Source organism: Salvelinus namaycush, chromosome 34, assembly GCF_016432855.1.
Source record: "Salvelinus namaycush isolate Seneca chromosome 34, SaNama_1.0, whole genome shotgun sequence".
In the NCBI taxonomy this organism is placed as follows: domain Eukaryota; kingdom Metazoa; phylum Chordata; class Actinopteri; order Salmoniformes; family Salmonidae; genus Salvelinus; species Salvelinus namaycush.
In genome coordinates, this window is record NC_052340.1 from 8551348 (window position 1) to 8563578 (window position 12231).

General features: G+C 40.7%; 2 protein-coding genes across 2 annotated transcripts; both read left to right on the top strand.

Annotated features, from left to right (window-relative positions):
• Positions 1-246: 246 nt before the first annotated feature.
• LOC120028367 (flavin reductase (NADPH)-like) lies at positions 247-3181 on the top strand. Its single transcript, XM_038973586.1, has 5 exons — positions 247-452; positions 1235-1396; positions 1770-1859; positions 1965-2096; positions 2541-3181. The coding sequence occupies exons 1-5, from the start codon at positions 368-370 to the stop codon at positions 2693-2695; spliced, it is 624 nt and encodes a 207-aa protein (XP_038829514.1). The 5' UTR covers positions 247-367; the 3' UTR covers positions 2696-3181.
• A 1096-nt stretch (positions 3182-4277) lies between these two features.
• On the top strand, positions 4278-6109 carry LOC120028882 (cell division cycle-associated protein 4-like). The gene is made up of 2 exons (XM_038974134.1): positions 4278-4659; positions 4915-6109. Exon 2 carries the CDS (start codon positions 4944-4946, stop codon positions 5754-5756), a length of 813 nt encoding a protein of 270 aa, XP_038830062.1. The 5' UTR covers positions 4278-4659; positions 4915-4943; the 3' UTR covers positions 5757-6109.
• The last annotated feature ends 6122 nt before the right edge of the window (positions 6110-12231 follow it).

Consider the following 12231-nt stretch of genomic DNA (forward strand, 5'->3'; position numbering starts at 1 on the left):
GACAGAGAACGAAAACAGAATACATGACTTGAAATTCTCTAAAAGGAATATATCTTGCCATGAAAATCAACCGTGCGCTATGGTTGATCTGGATAGATCAACTGACAATAAAGTTTTGAAATTCACACAAAAAGCAGGACTCCTGCACAATGTAGCCCTGTTGTGACTGTGTGCGTTTTCCTTTAATTGATGGGGCTGGGAGGATCTTTTGCGGAAGTGAGCATTTTTTGTTTATCTAAAAGGGGCGTTCCCCAAAGTGTCAAAGAGGTTCATTCTGCATGTGTGCTTTCGGATATTGTTGCACACGATCAACGAAGCAAGAAATTGTAACATTCTTCTGTGACCAGTGATATTTTCTCAATCTGTTATGTCAGAATCGATCAAGAATGTTGCAATATTTGGGGCCACGGGAATGACCGGACTGGTGACCTTACCACTGGCTGTTGCAGCGGGTAGGCAACGTTTCTAAATGACATCATTTACAAATGATTGTAGGAGATGATTAATGATATGAGTGATATGATATGATTAGGTTAATGATATGTTATTTACACAATCCCTCATATAGCATTTGCTGTGTAGACTGGTCCAAAGGTGATCGGAGTGTTTTGCAATGTTTCTAAACTAGCAGACATCTGTCATTAACATATGCTATGCTAGTGTAATTGGAAGTATCAACGGTTAGCTGAGCTATTTGCGACAGCCTTCCTCTGGGAAAAAACAGGTCTTCTATATTGTGCTGTTATTTTATATTCTATTCCAATCTGAACTATGCTATTAATTACATAGTTTCAAATTAATATAAACATTTATATAAAATGCACACTCAATCACATGTGACAAACGTGCTAAAATAAGCAGATATAATTTGGCTTATTTGATTCCCAAGCGTTTTCGTTTCCTTGCTCTGAGATCACGAGACAAAGGTGTTGAGTCATGCAAGTCGTTATAGGGTTCTGCTGACACGTGATTGTGATGAGTGCATAGCAGATACGTGATAAAGTCCGCTGTCTGCTTATCGTGCTTATCCAGAACACTGGATAACATCAATTCGATCCATGGCCGTGCTCTAGAATTGAGATCGATTCGTCAAAAATGAACCAGTTGCCTGCATTACATATTCCACTCATCTTCAGATTCCCATCAGACTCAAATTCTTCTGGATCAGTGGTAGATGATAAGATAAGATGAGTCAACAAATTCACAAATCTTCTTTGTTCATCATTGTCCACAGGTTACAATGTGACAGTGCTGGTGAGGGACCCTGCCAGGCTGCCTGCAGAACACAAAGCCTGCAGGGTGGTGGTGGGAGATGTCCTCAATAAGGAGGATGTGAAGAAGACCATAGAGGGTCAGGATGTTGTTATCATCGTTCTAGGCACCAGGAGTGACCTCAGTAAGTTTAGGCAATCTTTCATTAGTAAGTTATAGGAATGTTAAGTTAGTAAAAACATATGTGCAGTTGTGTGAATAAAACCAAGTTAGAACAGATATGTTATAGGGGTTGGGTTAAATGCAGAAGACACATTTCAGTTGAAGGCATTCAGTTGTACAACTGACTAGGTATCCCCCTTTCCCTTTATACTGAAATCAATCTTGAAGTGAAAATCAAAATGTGTTCAGGAGTCTCATTAAAACATGTTTTCTGCTCTGAGGTAAAAATATGTTTTGTAATAATATTCAGGGTGAGTTGCAGTAACTAACTGCACTAGTGGTTGCTTAGGCCAGGATAATGGTCAGTATGTTCATGTTTAAGTTGTAATCCACAGGTCCCACAACAATGATGTCAGAAGGAACCAGAAACATCCTAGACGCCATGAAGGCTCGGGGGATCCGCAAAGTAGTTGGCTGCATGTCGGGTACAGAGGAATCTTGGACAGTCAGGGTTACAGAATCTTTCCAACTTCCAATAAACCACCATAAAGAAACCATATCCTTATATCGTCCCCCTCTCTGCTTCACAGCCTTCCTTCTATGGGACCGGTCTAAAGTGCCACCCAGGCTCCTGCCGGTCACGGAGGACCATGATAGGATGTACATGGTGTTGAAGGAGTCAGGGCTGGATTTTGTGGCTGTCATGCCCCCTCACATCGACGGTTAGTCATCGCCCTTCCTCATTTCCTGAATCAGTAGAAATGTAATACTGTACTACCATTACTGTAAGTGATTCCAGTAATGACATGATAGGCCTATCATCCTTCCTCACACTCTAACCCACTGGGCACAGATTCAACATCTATTCCACATTGGTTCAATGTAATTTTATTGAAATTATGTGGGAAAAATGTTCAAAGTGTGTGCCCAGTGGGTATGTACTGGATGGATTAGTGTTATTCAACTGATATTAAAATAAATAGTCGCACACTCAATAATTTTTTTAAATAGTTTACAGTTTATTCGCCATTGGTCAGCACCTGTATATTAAATATGTTCTCTGGGGGTGCTCCAGCTCATGCTTTTAATTCAACTGATATTAAACATGATAAACATATTGAGTAAACATTTTCTGAATAATATAAATGCACTGCTATTCCCAACAGATAACTTCCCTTTGACTGAGAAGTACACAGTGACAGAGAACATGCTGAAAGGGCGCGTCATTTCCAAATATGACCTGGGACACTTCTTCGTCAAGTGCTTGTCCATCTCTGACTGGGACAGGAAGACCGTTGGGGTTTGCGGGGAGTACAGTTAACCCGAACAAGACAGAGCCCTCCTCCTTCCCTGTTTCCATGAAGCAGTTACCACAGCTGGCCTATCAGACACCGCAACTTAGATCTTATTTCTACAGGCCAATCATTCTTGCTTGAAAGAAATGGCAGCTTTGGCTTTTGCTAATGTTTTGTAATTATTTTCATTATCTTGACAATGGATATTATAATGTAGGAAAAACATAATATGTTAATCATCTTTGTAGTTGTGTGTGGGTCTCAGACTTTGTGCAGACCTATATCGTTCAAAAAAAAAAAAAAAAATCCTAACAGCAATTTAATGTTGAATGTACAGTATGAGTGCAAAGTGAGTCAGCAAGTAGGCCTATGTGCTATTGATAGCCTAGGACTACTTGTAGCCTGATCGTGTGCTGTGCAAACAAATGTAGACTACAAATGTATATATTCCTAAGAATCATATCATATGTCATCATTTTATAGCTTGCTTTTGAAATAAAGGGTTGCCAGTCTTTGTGTCACTCTCTCTAGAAAACCATGTCAACAATGTTTATCAGAGGTATTTGCTGGCACTATGTTGCTATTGAGGGTGAACAGCTGAAATGGAGCTTGAACCAATAACTGGTTATAGGTGAACTAGCACCTGACCTGTGCCATGAAGGTCTCAAAGTCTTCTTGGCAGAGGCAGTAGTACACTCACATACAGAGTCACTATTTCCGATATCTAGAAGTGTCGCGTACACAACCCCTTCTGTGAACACTTCAAACAAAAGCTTAGAGACTGCTGGGACTATCCCACCACTGTCAACACCATAGACGACATTTCCTTTATCTACTGCAATTCTGACTAGTTTGAATTTCTAATTTGGCGATTGAGACAAACATTTGAGAAGCGTTCTGCTTGAATATAGAGACAAACAGGTAGGCATGCAATGACTTGCGTAGCCTAATATCACAGTATCATGGGTATGCAAAGCATTCAGTAACTTGTTGAGCAAAGTACCTCGTGACAGTCCATAGCTGGCTTTGTCAAAATAGGCCAGCCTACTGTAAACCCAAAGAAAGTTGCTTGCTTATCATAAACTCATGTTTTTTTAAAACTTGTAATACAGGACATATTTTAATTTAGTATTATTTGAGAAATGTTATCCGATTCACATGCATTAGTAATTTGCCTTAAATATGTATTTTTTGTTCTTATGTAGGCTACCCTAGTGATGTAATGCACTCATGTAACTCGCCGCTTGTCACTATTTCCAGCACGCAGGGAAAAGACTACAGTATGAAGATAAGCTAAAACTGTTCCTCCAATAGAAATCGTTGATCACACTTGGGGTGCGTTGGTAAATTAATTCTGGCTATCTACTCCGATTTCAGCGCATGCTTATCTGAATTAAATCAGTTATTCTGCGCTCTGGCACACTCAGACCAGAGTGCACTGATAGCCAAAATCAATTTACGAAAGACCCAAAGATTGACAACGCTCTGAATTTAAGAACGACCTGAGCACACTGCAACACTGGAGGCAATTTACGAACGCACCCTTGTAGATGAATGCATGACGACGTTGGCTAGCTAAACTCATGCGTAGAAACACGTTATCGGGTCTAACGGTCGTCTCGCGACAAATCACAGGCAAAAGTTGTTTTGACGAAAATTAAAACGTTTCAGTTTGTCACGAGGTTGGAGTAATAATATGTTCAACTACTTAAGATATTGGTTCGAATCTAGCGTGTGCTTTTAGATTTCGAGAAAATTAAGAACTAATGAAGAATTGTTCACTTCTCTCCTTGACTTGATTGTGGCGAGAGTCAAACCTCTCGCTTCGCCTTTTCCTCTGGTGAAACTTAAATCTCGGGCGGGAACAAGTTCACGTTTTAGTTTGCCGGTTGGCGAGCTAGGCAAACAAATATATTTGGAGCTAACAGCATTCTTTACATTTGTATATTGAAAAGATACCTGGAGCCAGAAGAACAGTTGCGCACGACAGGTTTGTTGTTTTGTCAAATTTCGACAAAGTAACGTTAGGAAGTGGAGAGAAAGCTATTAGCTAGCTAAGTTACCTAGCTAACCAACGTTAGCTACTGTACTAACGTTAGTTATCTAGGCATTTATTTACTAGCCAATTATCACTGGGACATAGCTATATTACTAGCTAAGTATTATCCCACAACTGCAGTCAACTCACCATGTAACGTGATGTGATCTTTAAAGATTCTTATCATGTTTTGTGTTCTCCCTCTAGCTAACAGTAACTTCGTTTGGTCGAGGAGGATGATGATATCCAAGGGACAGAAGCGCAAACTCCATGATGATGTCGTGGGGGGCATGCGTAGCGCCACTTGGGAGAGCCAGCGGCAATCAGTGCTGGTCATCTCCCTCGACAAGTACCACCGCGGGAAGGCACTGGTGGAGCCTAGTTTGCGCCGCTCCGTGTTGATAACCAACACCCTTCGGCAGATACACATAGAAAACAAGCCTCCATCTGGGTTAGTTAACCTGTCAGGACCTGTGCCACCCATGGTCCCATCTAACCCCTGCACCCACCGGGAGTCTGGTCTGGGTGTTGTAAACAGTGTCGAGGACATGGAGGAGGTCTGGATGTCCTCAGAGAGTGACTTCTCCCTGTCAGCTGCTGTCTCCTCCATCCTGAAAGAACTAGACTTGGCCGTTGATGGAGGGCCAGGGCCTCAGGCACCTCAGAGGACACCTTTCATGTCCATTGAGAACCTACCTGGAGACCTGGGGTTCAAACAGGCCCCCACATGGCACTGGAGTTCTGAGTGGCGCCCTGAGGGTTCTAGAACCTCAGAGGGGGTGGCATTTGGTAGTGTGGAGGAGGTCATGCATTCCAGCTACCTGCAGGATGTGAAACTGGATGAACTTTTCCATGACATTGACACATCTGTGTTTGACAGGGAGATGGGGGTCCGAGCACTCTCTGCTGCAGCCAGTGACGAGCTGCTTAAGTACTTACCCTCTCTGTCCTCCGTTCCGTCCACTTTGCCCTCTCCCTTCTCCCTCAACCAGAGCTTCAGGGACCTGAATGAGCTGGAGCACATCATGGAAATACTGGTAGAGTCTTGATCACCAGAACGTTGAGGAAATTATTACATTATAAAGAGAACAAGACGTTGAAATGTAGTGTTTACTCTGTCCAATTGATCACATGGATTAATGACTGAAATGCGCTGTTTTTATACAAAAGAAGAAAAGGCTGAATGAGAGACTAGCCTACGTTTTCTATTAGTGGTGTTTTAAATGTTAAATGTAATATCCCTTATGCCTAGCTATATCAAGAGATTATATTGTAAGATGTTCCTAATAGCAAAGCAGTTCAGATTGATGTCCAATAAATTAATTAGTGGGTAGGATTGACTCAAACAGTTGGAATTTTGGAATACCATTACATGCCTCAGGCATCTACTGAAGGGAAGATAGATGACTGTTTTTAAATGTGGGGGGGGGGGGGAAACTAACCTGAGGGGAAATGTCTTCTGTGAAGAAATCCCTTTCATTGGTCTCACTCTAGTAAGTCACAGGTTAATGTTGAACACATTCTCACATCCTTCAATATCACAAAAGTACATCTGAACTACAATAATACTGCATTGTATTTGTCAGAATGTTCTTTAGTAGTAGTCTACTTTGCCTAACCAGTATGCATAATTAGGCTACATATTGAGCTGTGCCACTAGCTTACAGCTAGCTTCAGCCATTAGGAAATACAAATATTACCTTAACACGAGTTACTGGCTGTGAAATGTCATGGTGCTTACCAGTAGTTCAATATCCGGTTATAACAGCTGGAGTTAATATAGAGGAATTCCTCAATTTGGTTCTGTTGTGTGTGCAATGATGTCTAAGGGGGAAAATTGTGTTTGCTTACAGTAACTTGGTTGTTGTAATATTCCAAACAGATGTGGCAGTTTCATCATTAAGGATTTCATTATGAAAGAAAATGTCTAACCAGTGTCAGAAATGGTTCAAAGGATGAGTTATTTATAGAAACATCATAGTTAAATGTTCAGCTAAATATGTAATCTTTGTTACACAATTGGTTTGTTTTATATTCTTGTTTATATAATGTATTTTTGGCTTAATGCCCTGAAAAAGGAAATTATGCTGACATTTTACAATAAAAGACATGTAAGTGCACTGTCTAATTTATGCCCGTTGACGTAGCATAAATTCAGAAATTAAATAATTAAATGGGTTTGTGCCAATCTTTTCGAACAGTTACACTTGTCTAAACTGTGCGACAGTAGAATCACACCTCTTCGGTGGGGATCCTGCTGCAGAACACTAGCAAGCAGCCAGAGAAAAATACTCAGTGTACGGTGTTGACCCCTAGTGGACATGTGTCAGAACAATGCAAGTGCAGCTGGATCATGTGCTGTTGAATTGTTAAAGTGCATGTGAAAAGTTTAATAAGTTTGTAGCAACTGATAATGTATTAACTAACTGCCAATAATGTAATCGCTGCTAATGTAATAACTTTTGTATTTATAATGCAATAAATATACTGAACGCATAACGTGATAGCGTTTTTGCGCGTAATGTAATCATTATTACATTATGCATTGATTGCAGACATTAAAACCAATAGATAGCGCTGACGACATCTAAGTATTCCTATGGAAAACTCCTGATGGCTCATAAAGCCGAAAGAATTTGAATTTCAAGCGTGCCATATTGGTGAATGGGCCCAGAGAAAGGAGACGGAATCTCATTGGGTAATGAATTGAACGTTTAACGCCTCACCCAGCAGACGCTACCAATCTCGTTCACGTTGTTATGCAGCGTCACACGGTTGCTAAAATAATCATCACAATCTCTTCTCAATGTCAGGGTATGAGTCGAGAAACGGCTGTTTTCCTCGACAGTACTTAATGTCACGACTCCAAAGCTATATAGTATTACATATAGCAAGTTAAATAGCTCATATCATGGAAACTATTAGTAATATTGTACATCTTGTTGACGAAATTCATGCTAATGTTTACTTTTTGAGCTAGCGCCCAATTGACTCCCATTCACCCATTGAAGGAGGAGCGCTTATTGTCCCATAATAATAGTCCAGCATGCACCTCGTGGCCCAGTGCCTTAGTATGGGCAACGTTTTCCATCTCCTCAAAGTATATCTGCCCTTGCGAATGTCAGACTCCACTCTGTGAGGCTCATCAATCTGCAGGTTGAACATGGTGAGACTAGACTCCTAAATTGATAGTGTAGTTTGTTTAAGCGATTTCACAGCTAAATAGCTACTTTACATGATGATATTGTCTTTGGTATTATTGTGTGTAGCCAGCCCATAGAGCAAGCATTGCATTGTGAACTTAGATTTCCACAACGATGTTCCATATTGCTACCAACCTTATTATAATGCCATAATGAAACATTTGTTCACAATTTTTTTAAATCACATATGTGTTATTTAACACTGTAAATTAAAGGAATTAGTGGTTTTGGGTGAACTTTTTCTTTAATGTATATGGTATATGGGTACAAGCTTCCTCATAGCCTGTCGGCCAGTGATTGGGCTGTGTTAGCACGTGGTCTTGTGTGACGGAAAATGTATACTGAACAAAAACAAACGCAACATGCAACAATTTCAAAGATTTTACTAAGTACAGTTCATATAAGGAAATCAGTCAATTTAAATCAATACATTAGGCCCTAATCTATTGATTCCACATGACTGAGAATACAGATATGCATATGTTGGTCAGAGATACCCAGTGGTGGAAAAAGTACCCAATTGTCATACTTGAGTAAAAGTATAGATACCTTAATAGAAAGTTACTCAAGTGAAAATGAAAGTCAGACAGTAAAATATATCTCTAGTAAAAGTCTAAAAGTATTTGGTTTTAAACATACTTAAGTATCAAAAGTAAAAGTATAAATCATTTGAAATTCCTTATATTAAGCAAAGCAGAGCGCACCATTTTCTTGTTTTTAAAATGTATGGACATTATTTACAAAATATGCATTTGTGTTTAGTGAGTCCACCAGGCCAGAGGCAGTACGGATGACCATGTGTTTAACCATTTTCCTGTCCTGCTAAGCATTCAAAATGTAACGAGTACTTTTGGTTGTCAGGGAAAATGTATCGAGTAAAAAGTACAGTATTTTCTTTAGGAATGTAGTGAAGTAAAAGTAGTCAAAAATATATAAATAGTAAAGTACAGTTACCCAAACTTCACATTTTAGTGTCCTTTTATTGTCCCCATCACAAGGTGCACCTGTGTAATGATCATGCTGTTTAATCAGCCTCTTGTTATGCCACACCTGTCAGGTTGATGGATTATTTTGGCAAAGGAGACATGCTCACTAACATGTATGGCCGTTGCTGCTTTGTGTGATGTATTGTTGTCTCTACCTTTTTGCTGTTGTCTGTGCCCAACAATGTTCGTATTATGTTTGTGCTGTATCATGTTGTGCTGCTACCGTGTTGTCATGATGTGTTGCTACCATGCTGTGTTGTCATGTTTCTGCCATGCTGTTGTTGCCTTTGGTCTCTTTTTATGTAGTGTTGTGGTGTTTCTCTTGTCGTGATGTGTGTTTTGACCTACATTTTTAATTCCTGCCCCCGTCCCCGCAGGAGGCCTTTTTGCCTCTTGGTAGGCGGTCATTGTAAATAAGAATTTGTTCTTAACTGACTTGCCTAGTTAAATAAAGGTTAATTATTTTTAAAAGCAAACAAATTTGTTCACAAAATTTGAGAGAAATACACTTTTTGTGCATATGGAACATTTCTGGGATCGTTTATTTCAGCACGTTACATGTTACGTTTATATTTTTGTTCAGTGTAGTAGTCAGAATGGATCACTGTTTTATTAAATATCTCCATTTGTAGCGAACTTTAAAATAATTCACTGTGGGGATCGAAGTTGATATTTTTTTTGCCAAAAAGTACAAAAATGTGGTTTGGCCATTCTGGCAATCTTAATTTAATGTAGGCTTTTGGCACACGTAACCGGCCAGCAGAGTAACCGGCCAGCAGAGTTTGTGACACTGGTTGATTAGTAAAACATTTTCATCAATAGTGTAATAACTTAAACCAATCACTTATTTTATATTTTTTACCCATTTTTCTCCCCAATTGGTACTTAGTCTTAGTCTCATCGCTGCAACTATCGTACAGACTCGGGAGAGGCGAAGGTCGAGAGCCGTACATCCTCCCAAACACGACCCAACCAAGCCGCACTGCTTCTTGACACAATGCCCACTTAACCCGGAAGCCAGCCGCACAAATGTGTGGCTGGCGACAGTGTCAGCATGCACTGCGCCCGGCCCGCCACAGAAGTCGCTAGTGCGTGATGCTGGCCAAACCCTCCCCTAACCTGGACGACGCTGGGCCAATTGTGCGCCGCCCCATGGGTCTCCAGGTCGACTTCGACAGAGCCTGGACTCGAACCCAGAATCTCTAGTGGCACAGCTAGTGCGTTAGACCACTGCGCCACTCGGGATGCCCAAAATCACTTAAAAAAAAAAATGAAATGCATATTAATAAACACTGCATTTGCATCCATTGCCACAACAGACTTGCACTTCCATTCTGACCTTCCAGTGTCGTCTGTAAAGAAAAAAACAACTGCTCAATTTGAAGAGACAGCTTTCAGTCATGCGATTAGACAAATTGTAATTATCGCAAAAATATTAAACAGCAGTTTCACTCCTTATCCCAGGATTGACCAGGCTTTACAGAGATGGAGATGGGACCAGACTCATGTTAGACACTCACTCCTCTCAATCACCCTTAACCCATCGGTCCAAGGCCAAAATCAGTATTTTCCCCCCACTACTTTCAATGATCTGCTTTACAGTCCTCGTATGAGCCTCACATATGGAAGTCTTACCTTTCAGCTCAACCAGTACAAGAAACATTTTAATACAAAGTTGCCTTCATGGCTCTATTTTACATACAGTGCATTCGGAAAGTTTTCAGACCCCTTGACTACTCCCACATTTTCTTACGTTACAGCCTTATTCTAAAATAAGGCTGTCCCGAAGCCACTCCACTCCCACTTGTCCCGAAGCCACTCCTGCGTTGTCTTGGCTGTGTGCTTAGGGTCATTGTCCTGTTAGAAGGTGAACCTTTGCCCCAGTCTGAGGTGCTGACCGCTCTGGAGCAGGTTTTCATCAAGGATCTCTGTACTCTGCTCTGTTCCTCTTTCCCTCGTTCATGACTAGTCTCCCAGTCCCTGCCGCTGAAAAACATCCCCACAGCATGCTGCCACCACCATGCTTCACCGTAGGGATGGTACCAGGTTTCCTCCAGACATGACGCTTGGCATTCAGGCCAAAGAGCTCAATCAGATAAGAGCATCTTTTTTACTCATGGTCTGAGAGTCCTTTAGGTGCCTTTTGGCAAACTCCAAGCGGGCTGTCATGTGCCTTTTTCTGTGCAGTGGCTTTTATCTGGCCACTACCATAAAGGCCTGATTGGTGGAGTGCTGCAGAGATGGTTGTCCTTCTGGAAGGTTCTCCCATCGCCATCAAGGAAGTCTGGAGCTCTGTCAGAGTGACCATTGGGTTCTTGGTCACCTCCCTGACCAAGGCCCTTCTCACCCAATTGCTCAGTTTGGCCAGGCAGCCAGCTCTAGGAAGTCTTGGTGGTTTCAAACTTCTTCCATTTTAGAATGATGGAGGCCACTGTGTTCTTGGGGACCTTCAATGCTGCAGACATTTTTTGGTACCCTTCACAAGATCTGTACCGACACAAGCCTGTCTCAGAGCTCTACGGACAATTCCTTCGATCTCATGGCTTGGTTTTTGCTTTGACATGCACTGTCAACTGTGGGACCTTATATAGACAGGTGTGTGCCTTTCCAAATCATATCCAATCAATTGAATTCACCACAGGTGGACTCCAATCAAGTTGTAGAAACATCAAGGGTGATCAATGGAAACAGGATGCACCTGGGCGAAATAAGGTATGTTTTTTTATTTGAATAAATTTGCACAAATTTCTAAACCTGTTTTCGCTTTGTCATTAAGGGGTATTGTGTGTAGATTCATGAGGAAAAGGGAAGGGGTCTGAATACTTTCCGAATGCCCTGTATGTTCAGGTCATGTGTAGATATTACAGATAACAGTCCCAAATTAATTAAAATGCCACGATCTTCCCATTTGTGTCTGCTGGGAAACATGAGTTTGGGCCCTCCAACATTAGTCCACAGGTTTAATGAACTGGACAATTACGTTCCCTTAGTAATATCAAAAAAGGATTCAGGAATGTGGTGCGTTGTCCACTATTACTGAAGCATGACACTTGATATGCATGAACAAACAAGAGTGAATTTAGTTTAGTAATTGTGTTATTACATTGGTTAAAATTATTACATTCATAAAAAGTGACCCACTTCATTTTGTAATAATCAACACAATGTAATAATTATTACATTATGCACAAACTTTTAGCAATTTATTATCAGCATTTATAACAAATGCAGAAGTTATTACATTAGCAACCATTACATTATTGGCAGATATTACATTGTCAATGTACGTAGTAGCAAATGACAAACTTCATACATGCTAATCCTGAACAATCTGT